The sequence below is a fragment of the Somniosus microcephalus genome, chromosome 7 (genome assembly GCF_052327205.1).
Source record: "Somniosus microcephalus isolate GS21.2 chromosome 7, FLI_Smic_1.0, whole genome shotgun sequence".
In the NCBI taxonomy this organism is placed as follows: domain Eukaryota; kingdom Metazoa; phylum Chordata; class Chondrichthyes; order Squaliformes; family Somniosidae; genus Somniosus; species Somniosus microcephalus.
In genome coordinates, this window is record NC_140993.1 from 235,005,440 (window position 1) to 235,027,991 (window position 22,552).

Here is a 22,552-nt window from a genome sequence, read left to right on the forward strand (position 1 = left end):
ACTGGCCACAACTACCGGCGCTAAGGTGCAGAATTTCGCAGCCATGGTTTCCAAAGTTTTTGCCATTGGGGCTTTTCCTCACCTCTGGGTTTGGGGTCTGTTAGACTAATTGAGAGAAATTAATTGCCATGATTAATCCACAACTTCATTATTGTTGCATAATGCAATGACCAGGGTAGTAGTAGGCAAACTAGCTAGACCTTTGTCTTTTTTTGTCTAGCAATTCCTATGTCCCTATGATCTAGATAGATTGAGAAAATGGACCCAGGAGTGGCAGATATTTTTCAATGTGGATAAATACAGCTTGATATATTTTGGGCCAGGGTGTTCCAGGCGTGTATATGCAATGCAGGTTGCCCACTTAAGGCCACAGAATAGGAGAGGGATCTGGGGATTGTAGTTCACAAAACATTGAAGATCTATGAACAATGTCACAGGCCATAGGGAAAATGAATAGGGTATTAGGGTGTATAGCTACAACAGTTAAATACAGAGCTAGAAATACAATATTTACCTTCTACAAACTATTAGTACGATCACATCTAAAATATTATGCCATTTTTGGTGCCTTATTAAAGTGGAGAGTATCAAGCTGTTGGGGAAGGACCAGGAAGAAAGAAAAGAAGAAAGAACTTGCATCTTTCAAGTCCCAAAGCGCTTTACAGCCAATGGTGTACTTTTGAAGTGTAGTCACTGTTGTAATGTGGGAAGCGCGGCAGCCAATTTACGCACAGCAAGCTCCCACAAACAGCAATGAGGTAATGACCAGATAATCTGTTTTTGATGTTGGTTGAAGGATAAATATTGGCCAGAACACTGGAGATAACTCCCCTGCTCTTCTTCGAAATAGTGCAATGGGATCTTTTACATCCCTCTGAGAGGGCAGACAGGGCCTTGGTTTAATGTCTCATCTTAAAAACAATACCTCTGACAGTGCTGTACTGGAGTGCCAACCTAGATTTTGTGCTCGAGTCTCTGGAGTGGGACTCTGAACCCACAGCCTTCTCACTCAGAGGCAAGAGTGCTACCCACTGAGCCACAGCTGACACTCTGGAGCAACACTAGAATAATGCCGAGTCATAGTTATCACGATAGGCTCAAGGAACTGGGTCTTTTTTTCACTGAAGAAGCATAGACTTTGAGTGGTTATGATAAAGGTGTTAAAATGATGAAAGGAATAGGTTCTGTTTAGGGAGATAGGTTATTTGAGATAGATAGTGAGGGAATACTTCGGGAAATCAGCACAAAATATAAAAACATAGTTAGGCTAGATGCCAGGATTTTTTTTCCACAAATTTATCGACCTCTAGATGAGACTCTCAGAATATGCAGTGACTATGGAACATAAGAACATAAGCCTTCAAAAAGGAGCTGGACAAGTTCCTTGAGAGTCTCAGACATTTCAAATGTAAAAGGTAGGTGAAGGTTAGCTGTAATTAGCGATTACTGAAGCGTTCTGGAGTTTGCTTGATTGCACCTTAGGTGTTGAAGAGGAATTTCCCCAGAATCTTTTATTTTACTGGATAGCAATCAGGACTTGGAACCATAACTGTTTTCTCCTTTTACTCAGCTGACTAATGTCAGATCTCAAATCGATTTAAAATTCTCACTTTTTGTTTATAGTCTCCCTCCATAATTCTGCGTGATCTTCATTATAGGCCTCCAGCAATCAAAAAACTGTGGGGGTTCAGAGGAATGCTAAACACAGACAAATAATCCATTAGCACTCTCTACCAGTATCAGAATAGTCTATTTTATGATTGTCTATTTTTTTTCCATTAGAATTAGAAAAAAGAAAAATTGCCTTCAATAAGTTTTTAGTTTCCTATGTACAAACACTCGGGTATAGACAGGTTTAACAACTGAATTTAACAAGCAAATAAATTGGTGCAGAGGGCAGCTTATCTTACATGTTAAACTGTTGTTAAAAAAAAGCAACTAAAGAACATTTTTAATTTTTAAGAATATCGGGTCTGGTTCTTCTGTTCCAAGTTGCTATATCTGAAGCGCCTGCTTGACAAAAACACGTTTAATTTACTAGATGCATTCGCCAAAAATCAAATGCCGCTACAAGATGATTAAATTAGATTGAAAGTAATCAAGGATGCTGGAGTCTTATTGTGGTGCATACCGCACAATATACTGGCATCCAGTTAGGGCAGGTATTATTCCAACAGCTGTTACATTTAAGGTCCTAAGTACCTCTGAGCTTTTCCAGATTTCTTTATTGGTCTCTCTTCATTTAATTTTTTTTCAAAGTGAATTCAAGACATCTCCTCAGTTATAAAAATCTGTAATCTAATTTTGTCTGACTATTCAGTTACCATTCTTCATAACTCTCTTAACCCTCCAAATGTTACACATGAACACCTAACTTGCAAATCCACAGAGGTCCACACAACACAGTACACGCAAACGCAGCTATGAAGCCTTTACTGGTACATTGTTGAATTTTGGATGAGGGCTGTGATTTCAAACCTTAGCCTTGACTGTAACTTGCGACTAAGCTCCTTTTACTCGGAAAGTTTTGAGAATTTTTGACCACATCAACAGAGGGGCCACTAAGTGAAAGTAGAGCATTTTATCTTAGGCAAGTTTCACCCTGCAGAAGGAAATTTCCTGTTGGTTCATCATAGCATCATAGAGCACAGAAGGAGACCATTCTGCCCATCGTGCCTGTGCCGGCTCTTCGAAAGAGCTGTCCAATTAGTCCCGCTCACCTGCTCTTTCCCTGTAGCTCTGCAAATATTTCCTTTTTAAATATGTATCCACTTCCCTTTTGAAAGTTACTATTGAATCTGCTTCCACCACCATTTCAGGCAGTGCATTCCAGATCATAACAACTCTTTGAGTAAAATAAAATGTCCTCCTCACCACTGGTGGTACACTATTCATTGGCTGAAGGAAGGCAGGAAACAGGAAAAATGTCAGCAATGGGGTAAAATGTGGTGTGAATGTGAGATTATTTCAAAAAATTAGTAATTTACCAGTCAATCTCCTGTAGCATTGCATACTTTGATATCAATGGAAATGAACATCAGTCGATTTCTATAATGGGCGGGTGATCTGCCCCACTGGTGAAGGTGAAAAGTACCCCAGGGAGTCAAGACCAAGTGTAGTCTTCAGGTGAGGTGGGGTTAGATGGTGGGGGGATAATTGAACCAGGGCACACAGATTTAAGATTATTAAGATATATCTCTACAATACAGACTGAGGATCTAGGATGTGCAAAACAGATGCGCTACAGTACCATCACTGGTGGGACCGTGTGATTACAGCATGACAAATTTACATAAGCAGTTTTCATTATAAATGTGGATATAGGAATTTATAATTGGAAAAGTTAACACAAAAGTGTGACAATAGAAAGTAAGGTTTTGTAGACAGATATTGCATGCAGACATAAGATTTTTAATATAATAGAAATGCTGTTCTGTCACCAGCTTTTCTAATCAAGCCAGGGTGGTATTCAAATAAATCCATAGCATTACCTCAGTACGTAGATCAGCTAATTTCCTATCCATGTTAGACCTGGCTCCAACTTCATCTTCCAGATCTTCCGAGATCCTTCCAAGCTCATTCTGATGAGCATCACGAAGCAGGGTCAACTAAGTAGCAGAAAGAATAACATACTCTTTAATACAGTCACCAGAGTTTGCCTCAATTAATTACGTTCTGTCGGCGAATGTTCTGAACATTTATCATACAATTCCCCAAAGCAATCACAGATGGCTTCCTGCAATCACATTGATTTTTTTCTACCCAATTATGTAAAACATTCAACTTCCTACTTTGGCAAAGTACAGCTTTTTAATTGTTATTGAAATCAGACATTTTGTGAACCCTTTTACTGTATAATTTACTTGACATTGGTAAAATACAATAATGCAATGAGATGACTATGTTTATTGAAACCAGATAACAACATGCAAAAAAAATCACAAGGTAGGAAAGGGATGTAAATTTTACATGGCAGCCCCATGGCGTAATGCATTAGTGTTTACAACAGTTTGAAACAGCAAGATTCAATTTGCAGTCCTGATTAACACTAACGCTCTGGTTTCCTCTAACCAGCAGATGTTGACTAGATTTGGATTAACCTCAGATGGTCAGACATGACACTGGCCAGAGATGAAGTGCACAGCAATAGGAGGATGAGACAATGAGCAGGTATTCCAACTCAGATCATACTTCAGGATATGCATTGCCGGTCAACAGAGCACGTCAATGATTTTGAACTGTTTTGATGAAGGAGGTTTAATGAATTCAGTTATAATTTCATTTTTTTTTAAACTTGTCCATAGAACTATTTGTTGTTTCCATCCTATTCCATCAGCTGAAAGTCACAATATGGAAAAAATGAGAAATTAAAATTTGTTTTAATTAGCCAAGTTATTTTTCCTGCCCATCTAGAAACTTAAATGATAAACCTTGTCAAGGACTTTATGAAAATCCTGAAAAATATGAGAATATATAGTAATGTCTCAATAATACAGTAACTCAGCACATGCCAAACTACCATTTGACATGAATCAACGGAGTGGCCTGCGGGTGGCGCTGTCCAGGGAGAGTATAAATACTCGGGCACGGGCCCAGCTTGCACAGGACATTCTTAACAGGAACTAGTGAAAGACACAACTAGACCTCCATGTTGTAAAACAGTTGATTAAAGCTTTGTTTAACGCTTAGACCAAGTGCCTAGTAGTTCTCTTACGTCAATTTAATCAACTGAAACTTGCTCCATGCTCTGAGTGATTTTGGAAACAGATGGCTACGACTTCAACTGTAGAAGGGAACCAGATGTAGTAATCAATCCATCACAGAGAAACTACTCAGACCCGCCCGTCTTGACCTGGACCCAAATTCACCTACAACTGCTAAGGTATGGAAACACTGGTATTGTACCTTTAGCAACTTCCTCGGGGTTTGTGGTGAGAATGTTCCCGATGAGTTACAAATGCTTGCCAATTATGTATCTCCTCATGTGTTTGACTATATCGAAGATTGTGTAGACTATAAGAACATAAGAACATAAGAAATAGGAGCAGGAGTAGGCCAATCAGCCCCTCGAGGCTGCTCCGCCATTCAATAAGATCATGGCTGATCTGATCCTAACCTCAAATCTACTCTCACTCTCCATCCCACCCGAACCCATGTGATCTCCCGGGAGAGGCGAAAAAAGTTAAAAAACCCAATGGCCAATTTGGGAGAAAAAATCTGGGAAATTCCTCTCCGACCCATCTAGGCGATCGAAACTCGTCCAGGAGATCACTCTGTCCTTGTATTTCCTACAGTGCTTACCTTCTGTAAAAGGTGATCTCCACCCCAGCCAGGAACAGGCCCAATTTACTCTTGAAGGACACCTAGCTGGCAGCCTGTTCGATGTCTCCACTAATCCCTGTGAATAGAACCATCTCCTGAAATTTAACACAGAATTAGAACACAAGACGTAGGAGCAGGACCAGGCTACACGGCCCCTGGGCCCGCTCCGCTACCCACAGGGCCATGACCGTTCCGAACCTAGACTCATGTCCAATTTCCTGCCCGCTCCCCGTAACCTCTAATTCCCTTTACTTCTAGGAAACTGTCTATTTCTGTTTTAAATTTATTTAATGATGTAGCTTCCACAGCTTTCTGGGGCAGCAAATTCCACAGACCTACTACCCTCTGAGTGAAGAAGTTTCTCCTCATCTCAGTTTTGAAAGAGCAGCCCCTTATTCTAAGATTATGCCCCCTAGTTCTAGTTTCACCCATCATTGGGAACATCCTCACCACATCCACCCAATCAAGCCCCTTCACAATCTTATATGTTTCAATAAGATCGCCTCTCATTCTTCTGAACTCCAATGAGTAGAGTCCCAATCTACTCAACCTCACCTCATATGTCCACCCCCTCATCCCCGGGATTAACCGAGTGAACCTTCTTTGTACTGACTCGAGAGCAAGTATGTCTTTTCTTAAGTACGGACACCAAAACTGTATGCAGTATTCCAGGTGCGGTCTCACCAATACCTTGTACAACTGCAGCAATACCTCCCTGTTTTTATATTCTATCCCCCTAGCAATAAAAGCCAACATTCCATTGGCCTTCTTGATCACTTGCTGCACCCGCATACTAACTTTTTGAGTTTCGTGCACCAGGACCCCCCAGATCCCTTTGTACTATAGTACTTTCCAGTTTCTTGCCATTAAGATAATAACTTGCTCTATGATTTTTCCTGCCAAAGTGCATAACCTCACACTTTCCAGTATTGTATTCCATCTGCCAAATCTCTGCCCACTTACTTAGCCTGTCTATGTCCCTTTGCTATCCAAATACTGCAGTAAATATTTGTTAAGGCCCCAAATTAAATTTTTGTTTGGCACTTATTGGCCACAACTCGACAACAACCCAGGGTATCACTTGACGAATTCCTTCATAAGCTTCGCAGGCTCAGCAAAGACTGTAATCTCAAAGCTATGTCAGCTGATCAGTACCAGGAGGAATTAATTTATGATTCTTTTATTAATGTAATTGCGTCTCCCTTCATTTGCCAGCGTCTGTTGGAGAATAAAACCCCGAGTTACAAGCTGCCTATGACCAGGCATATTCTCTGGACTTAGCAAAAAAAATGCAGATGCCTATCTTTTACCACATGCATGGACTGCTGCTATCACTATTAGTGACTCCTCCGATAAGCCTCAGGCGCAAGCCCTCACTGATGATGACTCTATCCTGGCTGATGACGACCCTACCCTAGCGGCATCTTGGCAATCTAAAAAGAAGTGTTTCTTCTGTGGAGGTGCATTTCATGGTAGGAAATTTTGTCCTGCTCGTAATGCAACCTGCAATCATTGCAGTAAGGTCACTTTTCTAAAGTATGTCAGTCAAGAGCCTCTCCTAGGGTTACAGCTGCCATCTATAAAACTGCTCCTTCCCCAACAGCCACTACTAATGTTACAGCTGTCATCTATAAATCTGCTCCTCCCCCAAGAGCCACTACTAATGTTACAGCTGTCAAGTATAAAACTGCCCCTCCTCCCATCACAGCTGTTTTTCCCCAAAGCCTGTCCCATGCAGCCACGAAGGTTTCAGTAAATGGACACATTTTGAGTGCACTAATCAACTCATGTAGCTCTGACAGCTTCATCAGTGAGTAGGCTGTCAGTAAGTTAAAACTGCGTAGTTACCCCTCGGACAGGGAAATTGCAATGGCTCTGATGACAGTGACCACCAACTCTTCCGGCTTTTGTCTTGTTGAACTTATTCTCAATGGCCGCACTTATTTTTCCACCCAGCTCGGGGTGCTCAAAAACCCTATGCAGTGATGTGCTCCTGGGACAGGATTTCCAGAAGCAACACAAAAGACTCACTTTCGAGTTTGGAGGGTCAAAGCCAGAGCTTACTATTTCCAAAGTACCGTTTTGTGCGCTTTCAGCGGCTTCGCTCGACGAGCCCTCCGTGTTTGCCAATCTTTCCCCCTGATGTAAGCCCACAGTCACTAAATCACGACGTTTCAGCCAAGGTGATCTATCTTTAATCTATGCATGAAATCTCTCGCCTTCTAGCTGACGGTATCATTGAGCCATGTTCATCTTCCTGGTGGACTCAAGTCATTGTTGTTAAAAATCCTCTGAAGCAACACAAGAAATGTCTTTGCATCGATTACTCGCAAACTATTAACCAGTATACCGACCTGGATGCCTACCCACTACCACGCATTGATGATATGGTCAATAACCTTGCCAACTACAGGGTATTTTCAACTTTTGACTTAAAGAGCGCATATCATAAAGTACCGTTAAAAGGACTCCGACAAGAAGTATATGGCCTTTGAGGCCAACGGTCAGCTTTACCAGTTTTGTCGCCTTCCGTTTGGGGGTCACCAATGGGGTAGCCGTCTTTCAATGGGCAACGGACAGCCTAGTCAAACAAGAGAACTTAACGGACACTTTTCCATATCTGGATACTATCACCATTGCTGGTCATGACCAGAAGGAGCACGATGCCAACCTCCAGAAATTTCTTGACGTTCTCCGTTGTCGCAACTTAACCTTAAAATCAGTCCCATCAGTCAACGTCCTTGGCTACTGGGTGGGCAATGGTGTCATCAAATCGGATCCGGAACAACTTCATCCACTTCAGGAGCTCCCTCCCCCTACGAATCTTGGTTCTCTTCGTCGGGCCCTCGGCATGTTCGCCTATTATGTGAAGTGGATACCCCACTTTTCCGACAAGATCCAGCCCCTGCTTCACGCGAAGTCATTTCCGTTGGACGCAATGGCTATTTCAGCTTTCAACCTCCTCAAGCGACAACTGGAAAAAGCCACACTTCGTTCCATTGATGAAAATCTTCCTTTCGTGGTCGAGTGCAATGCATCAGAGGTGGCAATCTCAGCTACCTTGAATCAAGGTGATCGACCCGTTGCATTTCTGTCCAGAACTTTTCAGGGTAGCGAGCTCCATTATCCTCCTGTCGAGAAGGAGGCTACAGCTATCATCGAAGCAGTACATAAATGGAGTCATTTTCTCGCTCGTCGCCATTTCACGCTTATAACTGATCAGCGCTCCGTGGCCTTTTTGCTGGATAACCGGAAACGCACTAAGGTCAAGAATAACAAGATACAGCTCTGGAGAATGGAATTGGCCGCCTTTGGCTACACCATACATTATCGACCCGGCAAAGATAATGTGGCCCCCCTCACGCGTGCATTCTGCTCTAACATGTCAACTTCGACTCTTGCGGATCTTCATTCTGACTTATGCCATCCTGGCGTTACCAATATGTTACACTTTGTGCGATCTAAAAATCTCCCATTTTCTATGGAAGACATGAAAAGAACATGCTCCACTTGTAGAATTTGCGCGGAATTAAAACCGCAATTCTTCCGTCCGTCAGATGGCTCGCTCATACACGCTACACAGCCTATGCAGCGACTCAGCATTGACTTTAAAGGGCCACTGCCTTCTTCAATGCAAAACACCTACTTGCTTACTATGGTGGACGAATATTCACGCTTTCCCTTTGCTTTCCCCTGTCCCAATATGCTTACTTCCACAGTGATCAAATGCCTCGATCAGGTCTTTTCCCTTTGCGGTATGGCCAATTTCATCCACTCTGATCGGGGTCCCTCCTTCATGTCAAGCAAACTCAAGAGTTATGTCTCCCAACGGGGAATCACCACAAGTAAAACGACACCGTATCATCCTATTGGAAACAGACAGGTTGAGAGATACAACGATATCATTTGGAACGCTGTTCGTCTTGCACTGAGGTCACACAACCTATCAGACCAGCAGTGGGAAACTATGCTCCCTGACGCGTTGCATTCCATCAGGTCTCTCCTTTCCACATCCACCAATGTTACTCCTCACGAACGATTCTTCGGGTTCCAGCGTCGCTCTACTCACGATTTGGAGGAAGGGACCGAGTGCAACATATCCAAGTTTGCCGACGATACAAAGATGGGAGGGAAAGCAGTGAGTGAGGAGGACATAAAAAACCTGCAAAAGGACATAGACAGGCTAAGTGAGTGGGCAGAGATTTGGCAGATGCAATATAATGTTGGAAAGTGTGAGGTTATGCACTTTGGCAGAAAAAATCAAAGAGCAAGTTATTATCTAAATGGAGAGAAACTGCAAAGTGCTACAGTACAAAGGGATCTGGGGGTGCATGAAACACAAAAAGTTAGTATGCAGGTGCAGCAGGTGATCAGGAAGGCCAATTGAATCTTGGCTTTTATTGCAAGGGGGATGGAGTATAAAAACAGGGAAGTCTTGCTGCAGTTATACAGGGTATTGGTGAGGCCACACCTGGAATATTGCGTGCAGTTTTGGTTTCCATATTTAAGAAAAGATATACTTGCTCTCGAGGCAGTTCAGAGAAGGTTCACTCGGTTGATTCCAGAGGTGAGGGGGTTGACGTATGAGGAAAGGTTGAGTAGGTTGGGACTCTACTCATTGGAGTTCAGAAGAATGAGAGGCGATCTTATCGAAACATATAAGATTGTGAGGGGGCTTGATCGGGTGGATGCGGTGAGGATGTTTCCACTGATGGGTGAGACTAGAACTAGGGGGCATAATCTTAGAATAAGGGGCTGCCCTTTCAAAACTGAGATGAGGAGAAACTTCTTCACTCAGAGGGTAGTAAATCTATGGAATTTGCTACCCCAGAGAGCTGTGGAAGCTGCAACATTAAATAAATTTAAAATGGAGATAGACATTTTCCTAGCAGATAAGGGAATTAGGGGTTACGGGGAGAGGGCAGGGAAGTGGACGTGAGTCTAGATTCAGATCAGCCATGATCCTATTGAATGGCGGAGCAGGCCCGAGGGGCCGTATGGCCTACTCCTGCTCCTATTTCTTATGTTCTTATGTCCCTACCATCATGGTTGGCAGTTCCTGGCCCCGTGCTGCTCCAAAGATTCGTCCGATCCTCCAAGAGTGATCCCCTTGTCGATGAAGTGGAACTAACGGATGTCAATCCTATATACGCGTCCGTGCGGTACCCTGATGGCCGGGAGTCCACAGTTTCACTTCGGGATCTGGCTCCCTGCCCAACCGGTCCCACGGACCCAATCGATAGAGGGATCCATATTAATGATACTCTGCGCTCCTCCAAGGATGACGCCCTACCCGGGACATCAAGAGATCTGCCAGCTACTCTGCCGGATCAACCCGGGGAACAGAGCGCGCCCTGGGGGATGACCACCCGAAGCCAGGACGCCGGTCAATCACTGACTACTGAGCAGGATGAAGCCAGCTCGGCGCCTGTGAGAGCCCGCACCCGAAGTCACGATCTCCCCACTCCCCCTTAGGTCGATCAAGGCGACACAGGCTCTGCCAGCCCGCCGGTACAAACCAAGCGACCCAGGGAACAAGACACGGTCCAAGGAGACATGCCTTCCAGCCACAAATGGAGATCCAAATGACTGTGGCTATTCGTAGTCTGATTAATCTGATAGAAGGAAGTCGCCGGACTACCAATCCTTCAGGCAGGAAGAATGACATGAATCAACTGAGCGGCCTGCGGGTGGCGCTGTCCAGGGAGAGTATAAATACTCGGGCACGGGCCCAGCTTGCGCAGGACATTCTTAACAGGAACTAGTGAAGGACACAACTAGACCTCCATTTTGTAAAACAGTTGATTAAAGCTTTGTTTAACGCTTAGACCAAGTGCCTAGTAGTTTTCTTACGTCAACATTCATCCTATCTATCCAGTCATCTCTTAGGAGGGAACATTTTGGAATGAAGAATGAGGAGAGGCAATATAAACTAAATGGTACAATTTTAAAGCAGGTGCAGGAACAGAGAGATCTAGGGGGTTAGCAGGTGCGATCAGTGGCGGGTCAGGTGAGAAAGTGTTTTTTTTTGACAGCGGGTCGGGACCCCACTGTCAACCTGCCACCACGTACCTTTACCAAATGTCGGGTCTGCCAGCGCTGAGCAGACCCAACACGCAGCTGCAGGGGAGGCAATTAAAATCATTAGTGGCTTGTTTGCAGCCACTTAACAATGCTTTTTTCCCAGCATTTTGATTTTGACAGGTCACCCACAGGTTTCCTGCTGTGCCTAGACCTCGTCAGTGAAGCTGAGGTGGGAGATCACTTGCCATTGTTTTAGCTGAAGAGTTGACAGCTTCAAATGTCGTCAAAGCTCCCAGCTGATTCAGATATCTTCCCATAGCCACTAGCTTCTCTAAACTGCATTTCCACTACAGATTCAGAATGCTGCAAGTCTTTACATCCAGTCTGACTTAATTACCTCTCCCACCAGTGGCAGATCGCTTCAGTCATCTCTACTACACCTACCATCTATTCCATCAGCATCAGTGCCCTTGAAATTCTCTCACCTTGGTCCTCAGAATCCCACCATGATCAGCCCCAACACCAACACCACCAGGCACACCAGTATCACCCCACAACACCAACCATCTCCGTAATCACCTGATGCTGCACACGACACAGGGCATCAGCACCCAACCACATTGCTGCCCGGGAGACCAGGGATGGCCTAGCCATGGCCAGATTTACTTCACTTGATGCTGTACACCCTGGCTGCCACATGATGTACCAGGTTGGCACCACCCCACACCAACACCATAAAGCATCCCTACAATGTCCAAGCCATTCCTTTCACACTCATGACCATTGCTGGAGGTACCACTATGTCTCACCATTCACTGCAAGTCACTAAGCCACTTCCAAAGGTGCACACAAATCTGTCCAAGAACGCAAAGTGTTGAAAATAAAGGTTTCAACGTTTGACACCATATTCACAGAAACTTTACATGAACATTGGCTAAAACACCGAAGTGCTTACCCTTGTGTGTTGTTAGTTGGTATGATTGCACTAGGATGAGGGTGACTGTGAGGGGTGGCTAGTGAGATGAGGATGTGATAATGTAGATAGAGAGGGATGGGCGGAGGTGCAAGGTAAGTTGGTGTGAGTAAGGATGTGCAGGAGTAGGGTAGGGAAGGCAGAGTGATGGGGATGTGATGAGTGGCACAGCAGGATGAGGTTGAGTGTGGCTTTGTACTAACATTTCGTGATCTACTGAGATCATTGAAAGGTTTGCGCCACTGCAGCCTGGTCCTTCTAATGACATCCCTGCTTGTGTTCTCCTGTGCAATGTGCAAGCAGACTGCGTTGGTCTCCAGGGGAGGTCTCTTCCACCCATTGGAAGGGAAGAGAACCTCCCTGCGTGCTGTGACTCTCTCCATAAGCATACGGAGGGAGTCATGGGAGAGCCTGGGTGCAGCCATGCACCTCTGTGCAATGCTCGTCAGTGTTTGCAGCACCTCAATACTGACAGCACAAATGTCAAAATAAATTTGCGCATGATCCCTTTACGGAAACCGGCTGATGACACATCATCAAATGATGTTATCAGACCCGCTTCCTTCAATTGGCCAGCAAATGCGCTGGGCGGGCTTAACAAGCCCAATCAGGGGGAAATCATTCTACACAGCGGGCTTGGGCTGGCAGTGACTCCGGGACCCGCCACTGACATCACCCGCCACGGACCCCCCGAGGTTGATAAAATCCAGCCCCTGGGGATGTGTTTACATGATCTTTGATGGAGGCACTATGGGCTGAATTTTCCATGGTGGTAGCGGGCACGATCGGTGGCGGATCAGATGGGAAAGTTGTTTTTTTTGACAGCGGGTCGGGAACCTGCTGTCATCGCGCTCCCACACACCTTTCCCACAGGAGCGTCTGTCATCACAGAGCTGACCCGACATGCAGCAGCGGGCAACCCAATCAAAATCATTATGAGGTACTTTACAGGCACTTAAGAGCCTTTTTCCCCCTACTTTTTAAATTTCCCTGTATGGCCACGGGATTCACGCAGCTCAGGAATCACGTCTGTCAACCTGAAGCATGAGGTCCATGGCCATTGCTCCAGCTGATTACTTGACAGCATGGAAAACAAACCAAAATAAAAACATGTTGATTACATCAGCCAACAGATTGATGGAGATTCTGTTCTACTTGAAAAGCTACTGATAAATGTTAATTCAGAAATTCCTGATGGTGAGGTAAATACATTTTTCATTGGTCATTCTCGGCTGTTGCCTTCCAACTGAACAATAATTGCAGTGAATTGATCTGCACTATAAAAATGACATATACCATATAAATAAATGTTTGTGTTTTTTCTGGTCAGGTTTTTCCCACAGTATACTGTGATTGTCCAGTTACAGATTAAATCAAGTCATCAACCGTAACAATTTAATTCTCATCACTCATTCCACTGGTTCAATTTGCTTTCAGTCCCTGAGTATGACTAATTTAATTTTTCAGTCTGAAACTTTGGGGTGAATTTCTGCAGAGGTTCTCTCACTTGTCCATTGTTAACTTCAATGGAAGAGCTGCAGAAATCCCAGAAACACATTGTAAGCACCACTTACACTGTTTGTCAGGGATTCCACAGCTCTTCCACTGAACTTGCATAAGATTGGTAATCCACCCCTTTATAATTACATTTAAAATCTGCTTAATTTTATGTATTACCTATACAAGCACATCTTTTATTTGTGCCAGCTACTGATACAAAAGTCTATAGTTTTGTGACTAAAGCACCAATAACTTGCCAATTAATGTACTTTTTAATTATTTTCTTGATCGTATTTGTAGATGGATTCATGTTACTTAATGATAATCTTATTTAAATATTTCTTTGTCACTCATATATAACTTTCATTATATTATTGTACAGTAAAGATTCAATCCCCATGATGTTAGATTAAACTTACAATTTAATGTGGCCAGGGTCCCTTTAAGGATCCAGCGTAAAATGCATCATGAGTGACAGCACCAGACCTGCTCCATCTCACTGGGTTGGGTAACGTGCTGGGCGGGCTTAATAGGCCCCATTAATGTAACATAAGAACATAAGAACATAAGAAATAGGAGCAGGAGTAGGCCAATCGGCCCCTCGAGCCTGCTCTACCATTCAATAAGATCATGGCTGATCTGATCCTAACCTCAAATCTACTATCACTCTACATCCCTCCCGAACCCATGTGATCTCCTGGGAGAGGCGAAAAACCAGATAAAAAACCCAATGGCCAATTTGGGAGAAAAAAATCTGGGAAATTCCTCTCCGACCCATCTAGGCGATCGAAACTCGTCCAGAAGATCACTGTCCCTATATTTTCTACAGTACTTACCTTCTGTAAAAGGTGATCTCCACCCCAGCCAGGAACAGGAATAGAACCATCTCCTGAAATCTAACACGTAATTAGAACACAAGAAGTAGGAGCAGAACCAGGCTACACGGACCCTGGGCCCGCTCCGTTACCCACAGGGCCATGACCGTTCCGAACATAGACTCATGTCCAATTTCCTGCCCGCTCCCCGTAACCCTTAATTCCCTTTACTTCTAAGAAACTGTCTATTTCTGTTTTAAATTTATTTAATGATGTAGCTTCCACAGCTTTCTGGGGCAGCAAATTCCACAGACCTACTACCCTCTGAGTGAAGAAGTTTCTCCTCATCTCAGTTTTGAAAGAGCAGCCCCTTATTCTAAGATTATGCCCCCTAGTTCTAGTTTCACCCATCATTGGGAACATCCTCACCACATCCACCCGATCAAGCCCCTTCACAATCTTATATGTTTTAATAAGATCGCCTCTCATTCTTCTGAACTCCAATGAGTAGAGTCCCAATCTACTCAACCTCTCCTCATATGTCCACCCCCTCATCCCCGGGATTAACCGAATGAACCTTCTTTGTACTGACTCGAGAGCAAGTATGTCTTTTCTTAAGTATGGACACCAAAACTGTATGCTGTATTCCAGGTGCGGTCTCACCAATACCTTGTACAACTGCAACAATACCTCCCTGTTTTTATATTCTATCCCCCTAGCAATAAAAGCCAACATTCCATTGGCCTTCTTGATCACTTGCTGCACCTGCATACTAACTTTTTGAGTTTCGTGCACCAGGACCCCCAGATCCCTTTGTACTACAGTACTTTCCAGTTTCTTGCCATTAAGATAATAACTTGCTCTATGATTTTTCCTGCCAAAGTGCATAACCTCACACTTTCCAGTATTGTATTCCATCTGCCAAATCTCTGCCCACTTACTTAGCCTGTCTATGTCCCTTTGCAGGTTTTTTATGTCCTCCTCACTCACTACTTTCCTTCCCATCTTTGTATCATCTGCAAACTTTGATATGTTACACTCGGTCCCCTCCTCCAAATCATTAATATAGATTGTAAAGAGTTGGGGACCCAGCACTGACCCCTGCGGAACACCACTAGTTACTGATTGCCAGTCTGAGAATGAACCATTTATCCCAACTCTCTGCTTTGTTAGATAGCCAATCCTCCACCAATGCCAGAATATTACCCCCAATCCCATGATTTCTTATCTTGAGCAATAATCTTTTGTGTGGCACCTTGTCAAATGCCTTTTGGAAGTCTAAATACACTACGTCCACTGGTTACCCTTTATCCACCCTGTATGTTACTTCCTCAAAGAACGCAAGCAAATTTGTCAAACACGACTTCCCCTTCATAAAACCATGCTGACTTTGTCCTATTAAATTATGTTTATCCAAATGTCCCGTTACTGTCTCCTTAATAATGGACTCTAAAATTTTACCAACCACAGATGTTAGGCTAACAGGTCTATAGTTTCCAGCCTTCTGCCTACTACCCATTCTACAGCAGAATGGAGCCAGCAGCGGGGTCGCGACCCGCCACCGACACAGACTGCACTGGACCCTCCAAGGTAAGGAAAATTCTGGCCGATAAGTTGAGAAGGCTGTTAATAAAGCATACAGAATCCTTGGCTTTCTAAATAGAGGCATAGAGTACAACAGCAAGGAAGTTATGCTAAACTTTTATAAAATACTGGTTAGGCCTCAGCTGGAGTATTGTCTTCAATTCTGGGCACCACACTTTAGGAAGGATGGCAATGCCTTGGAGAGGGTTCAGAAGAGATTTACTAGAATGGTACCAGGGATGAGGGACTTCAGTTATGTGGTGAGACTGAAGAAGCTGGGATTGTTCTCCTTCGAACAGAGAAAGTTAAAAGGAAAGTAAATAGAGTTGTTCAAAATTATGAAGGATTTTGATAGAGTAGATAGGGATAAAATTGTTTCCACTGGCAGGCGCATTGATAACCAGAGGACACAGATTTAAAATAATTGGCAAAAGAGCCAGGGGGGAGGTGAGGAGTATTTGTTTTTACACCGTGAGTTGTTATGATCTGGAATGCACTGCCTGAAAAGGTGGTGGATGAAGATTCAATAGTAGCTTTCCAAAGGTCATTGAATATAAACTTGAAAGAAAAACATTGCATGGTTATATGGAAAGAGCAGGGGGAGTGGGACAATTGGATAGCTTTTTCAAAGAGCTGGCACAGGCACAATGGGCCGAATGGACTCCTTCTGGGCTGTTTTATTCTATGATCATCGTTTATTGAACGGACCATCTATGGGATGGAGTGATAAGAAATGAAAAACAGTGGAAAATAAAATGATCTTGAAGTGGGGGATTAATTATCCAGCAACAAAATCTAACCATAAAAAACTGTGTCCTAGATTGTTATGTCTGCAATAATCTTACCATTTGATTGCTACCAACAGTGAAATAATCCTTTTGCCAGTAACCCTACTCTTAGCCTAATTATCCCCAAATCATGGTTTTTACTATAAATTAAATCCTGCTAAAACTAAAATATCAACTAAACTAATAATCAAATGGCAGATATGACTAATACAATTAAACTGTGCCTAATTTTTGCATACTACATTTTTGTGCACAATAAGGTGATGTTTCAGAATTCCCTAGATTCTAGAACGGTCCCAGCAGATTGGAAGGTAGCGAATGTAACCCCACTATTCAAGAAAGGAGAGAGAAAACCAGGAATTACAGACCAGTTAGCCTGACATCAGTAATCGGGAAAATGCTGGAATCCATTATTAAGGAAGTGGTAACAGGGCACTTAGAAAATCATAACATGATTAGGCAGAGTCAACATGGTTTTATGAAAGGGAAATCGTGTTTGACAAATTTATTAGAGCTTTTTGAGGATGTAACTAGCAGGGTAGATAAAGGGGAACCAGTGGATGTAGTATATTTGGATTTCCAAAAGGCATTCGATAAGGTGCCACATAAAAGGTTGTTAAGCAAGATAAGGGCACATGAGGTTGAGGGTAATGTATTAGCGGATTGGTTAACGGACAGAAAACAGAGAGTAGGAATAAATGGGTAATTTTCAGATTGGCAGGCTGTAACTAGTGGGGTGCCGCAAGGATCAATGCTTGGGCCTCAACTATTTACAATCTATATTAATGACTTAGATGAAGGGACCGAGTGCAATGTATCCAAGTTTGTTGACGATACAAAGCTAGGTGGAAAAGTAAGATGTGAGGAGGATGCAAAGAGCCTGTAAAAGGATATAGACAGGTTAAGTGAGTGGGCAATAAGGTGGCAGATGGAGTATAATGTGGGGAAATGTGAGGTTATTTACTTTGGTAGAAAGAATAGAAAAACAGAATATTTTTTTAATGTGATAAACGATTAAATGTTGGTGTTCAGAGAGATTTAGGTGTTCTAGTACAAGAAACACAGAGGGGGAGAAATTGATTATAGCCCAGGATTGGGCCATAACTTTTGAAAAGTTAGAGATTTAGCGGCAGGTGCTAATGATTCAGAGTGCACGCTAAATTAAGTGTTAGCACTCAATGAAAGGACTGGGGTGCTAAATCAAGTGCTAATGACCTAGAACAGTGGCATTAGACTCAAAGCGCTATGCAATTTCAGGTGCAGTCTAACTGCTAGTCATCATTGTCATAGGCTCTTTCCAGTTCCTAAAGGGGAGGTTCAATCATGCTGCAGAACCTCATTCCAGCATTGCTGGTTCTGCAGCTGTCTCAGCAAGCAGCAGAAGGCCAAGGAGAAGGAACCAGATCACTGAAGGAGGTGTCATTATGACAGATCAACGGGTCAGGGAGAGAGCTCGCAGATTCTGTGACCAAACATTGGAGGTGTTGGTCCTCGCTGTGGAGAGACGGAGAGCGGTGCTCTACCCGGCAAGTCGCAGGAGGCCCTCGCCGCATGTCGTCTGCGCCATGCGGAGGGAGGTAGCGCAGCACGTCTCGGGCAGCACTGTGGTCCCCAGGACCCACACACAGTGCAGGAAGAAATTTAACGACCTCACTCGGGTGGTCAGGGTGAGTAAATACTTCAACAAATGCTACATACTATCATCTGAACCTCAGTCTGCACACACTGCCCAAAGCACCACACCCCCAGCACTCACCCACCAACAATCTCTACCTACCAACACTCACACCCACATCTCACACCTTGCACACAATGACAGCTATTCATCTATGGCAGGCACATCTCCCAAACACATTGCTCCACATTCACTCACACGCTTTCCTTTCCCTTGCAGGCCAAGCTGGCTCACAACAGGAGGAAGTAGGAGGGCACAGGCGGGGGACAAGCTGGCACCCAGCCACTGTCTGCGCTGGAAAATAGAGTGCTGGAGATTATTGGGTGCCAGGTGGTGGGCGCCGTGGCCATCGGCGATGTTGGCCCCCTTGGGGACAACAATGGTATGTTCATCCCTACTCCTTGTCACATCCCACTTCCCCCTCACCCCACAAGCGATTCGCACTTTCCAACTAATCATGCAGTATGCATGCATTTCTCCCTTCCTGCCCCCCTCCCCTCACCTTAACCCAACTGTGTGCCCTTATGCTTTCAGATAATCAGCAAGCACCTGAGCAGCCTGTCCCTGAGGGCATCGTAGAGAGAGAGGCGGAAGAGGAGGAGGAAGAAGACACTACATCTCTCACTCGCAGGCACCAGCTCAGATACTGGCACTCCGCGTTCTTTAGAGGCTAGTATAGTAGCAGGATCAGCACAGGGTGATGCACCGGGGATGAGCGGGCTGCAGCAAAGCCGGGGGGAAAGGGTAGCTCGGGGGCCAACTCCCCAGAGGACGAGTTCACGCGTGAGTTCTGCTGCACAGGACTCAGATGAGGACCTCGATGGGGAGGCCTTTAGAAGGGGGTGATGGGCATGCACACGGAGATGATAGGTGCAATGGCAAGGGTGCCTGAGAGCCTCTCAGCAATGGTAAGGAGCGTGGAGGAATCTGCCTCCAACATTGCACAGAGATCTGCACACACCATGGGGCCCATCATTTCCACTCTGCAAAGGATGGTGGACGCCTAGAGAGACCGTGGCAACCCAGACCTCATGCCCCGTGTGATGGGCAATGTCGCAGCTTCCATTGCAGCACAGGCGGAAGTCACGCAACATCTTAGTGCTGTAATGCAGTCTATGGTTGGTGCCATCGAATCTCAGTCTACTCTCATGCAGTCTCAGCTTGATGCCACGCAAGCTCTGACTGCTGCCATCATGGCTGGGTCAACAACCATCCACTGAGGCTTTCACCGTGTCGCAGCAGGCCAGCAATCTGTGCTGCAGCAGATTCATAGTGATGCTGAGTTGCTGCCCCGGGGGGAGTGCCAGTGGGTCAGTGGAGCAGGAACCTGCTGTCCTCTCTCAGGATGACAGAATTCCTGCTCCCACCACAGGCACTCGGCCATTGCCCTTGTCGCTGTCTGACATCCAGCCAGCCCAGACTGCTGCTGCCCATGTTGAGGTGGTGCAGTCTACAGCCGGGGCTTCCAGGCCCAGAGCTGGTCGAGGGCGTCCTGCAAGGCCATCTGAAGTCTCCCGCATGGACACTCCGCAGCCTTCCACCAGCCGTCCTGCAGCCACTGGGCCAATACTTCACAGGAGCACTAGAGTAGGTTAAGGCACAGTAACCAGCGGCACCAAAGGATTGCACAAGGGTGAATAGCCAATATTGTTCTTGTAAATAAGTGTTCACTGATTATTGATAAATTTATTAATTGGCTTTGGATGATTTTGTGGTGTCTCTCATTTCAGCTTTGCGCTGTGATATGGCCTGCATCAGGGATGGAATGTTGGGGATGTGGTGAGCAACGGGGATCTTGGGTTTAATTTATTGGAACCGCAGTCTGATGAGGCGGTCATGGACCACCCGTCCAGAAGGCCAATTGAGTGGCTGCCTCCTCCCTCGCTCCTGTTCGTCTTCCTCTTCCTCCTTGTCCTCCTCCTCCTCTCCCTCTTCCTCAACCTGAGGTGGTCCCACAATCCCTGGTAGCAAGGGCTGGGCCCTCATAATGGCCAAGTTGTAGAGCATGCAGCAGACCACGACGAAATGGGACACCTGCTCAGATGAGTACTGGAGGGCTCCTCCCGAGCGGTCAAGACAGCGGAACCATTGCTTGAGCACCCCGATGGTCTGCTTGATTATGTTCCTGGTGGCGGCATGACTCTCATTATATGAGTGATGGATATGAGTGTTGGGTTTGCGGAGGGGGGTCATGAGCCAGGTGGAGAGCAGATAGCCCTTGTCTCCGACCAGCCAGTCGCGAGCTTGATGTGATGGCTGGAAGAGTGCTGGCACACCGGTCTGTTGCAGGATGACGGCACCGTGGCTGCTGCCAGGATAGTGGGCATTCACATGGAGGATTCGCTATGTGTGATCGCACACCAACTGCAAATTAAGCGAGTAGTAGCCTTTGCAGTTACAGAAGATCTCAGGATTGTTATGCAGTGCCCACAAAGCCACGTGGGTGCAGTCAATGGTGCCCTGCACCATGGGGAAGCCCGGTATCCTGGCAAAGCCACATGCACGTGAGTCCTGCTTCTCCCTGGTGATGGGGAAGGAAATGTATTCCCTTCTCCTACCGTAGAGAGCCTCTGTGACCTCCCGGATGCAGCGATGGACGGCAAACTGTGTGATGTTAGCTATATCTCCTGTTGCAAACTGGAAGGATCTGCTGGTGAAGAAATTGAGGGCAACGGTGACCTTGACAGTCACTGAGAGAGCCGTGGTCACCCTGATCTCAGGCTCGAGGTCTGGTTGCAGGAGGTGGCAGAGTTCTGTGACCACCTCCTTGCTGAAGCGGAGCCTTCAATGCTGAGCTCTTCTTCCGTCGCCTTCGTCTCCATGCCCACTTCTCTGGCCAGGAGTCTTCCCCCCGCACAGCTGATCCTTTCTCCCGCTTTTTAAATTCTCATTCTACTTGGACCCCTCCCTCTGGCCTCTTACCATCTCTAGATCTTTTCATTGCTAACTGCCGACGTGACATTGGCCGTCTCCATTTCTCTGCTCCCCTCACTCACTCCAACCTACCTCCCTCTGAACTTGCAGCACTCCATTCTCTCTGATCCAACCCTAACATTATCATTAAACCTGCTGACAAGGGTGGTGCTGTTGTTGTCTGGTGAACCGACCTCTACTGTGCGGAAGCTGAACGCTATCTCTCCAACACCTCCTCCTACCTCCGCCTGGACCATGACCCCACTAGCAAACATCAAGCCATTGTTTCCAAGTGTGTCACTGACCTCATCTCCTCTGGAGATCATCCCTCCATGGCCGCCAACCTCATAGTCCCCCAACCCCGCACAGCCCGCTTCTACCTCCTTCCCAAGATCCACAAACAGGACTGCCCTGGTAGACCCATCGTTTCAGCCTGTTCTTGCCCCACGGAACTTATCTCTTCCTATCTCGACTCTATTTTTTCTCCCCTTGTCCAGTCTCTTCCCACCTATATTCGCGACTCTTCCGACGCCCTCCGTCACTTTAACAGTTCCCAGTTTCCTGGCCCCATCTCCTTTTCACTATGGACATCCAATCCCTCTACACCTCCATCCCCCACCAGGATGGCCTTCGGGCGCTCCGTTTCTTCCTTGAACAGAGGCCCAACGAGTTCCCATCCACCACCACCCTCCTCCGCCTGGCTGAACTTGTTCTCACATTGAACAACTTCTCCTTTGAATCCACTCACTTCCTCCAAATTAAAGGTGTTGCTATGGGAACCCGCATGGGCCCTAGCTATGCCTGCCTGTTCATGGGATATGTGGAACATTCTTTGTTCCAGTCCTACTCAGGTCCCCTCCCTCACCTCTTTTTCTGGTACATCGATGACTGTATTGGTGCCGTTTCCTGCTCTCGCCCTGAACTAGATAAGTTCATTCACTTTACTTCCAATTTCCAC

The 22,552-nt window shown here is 45.5% G+C and overlaps 1 protein-coding gene across 1 annotated transcript in view; it reads right to left on the reverse strand.

The window, feature by feature from the left end:
• Positions 1-22,552, reverse strand: part of LOC147115148 (coiled-coil domain-containing protein 102A-like) — an 830,702-nt gene that overhangs the window by 556,323 nt on the left and 251,827 nt on the right. The window contains exon 5 of the mRNA XM_085993441.1: positions 3,492-3,608. Coding sequence (XP_085849567.1) covers positions 3,492-3,608 — 117 coding nt within the window. The remainder of the gene's footprint in view (positions 1-3,491; positions 3,609-22,552) is intronic.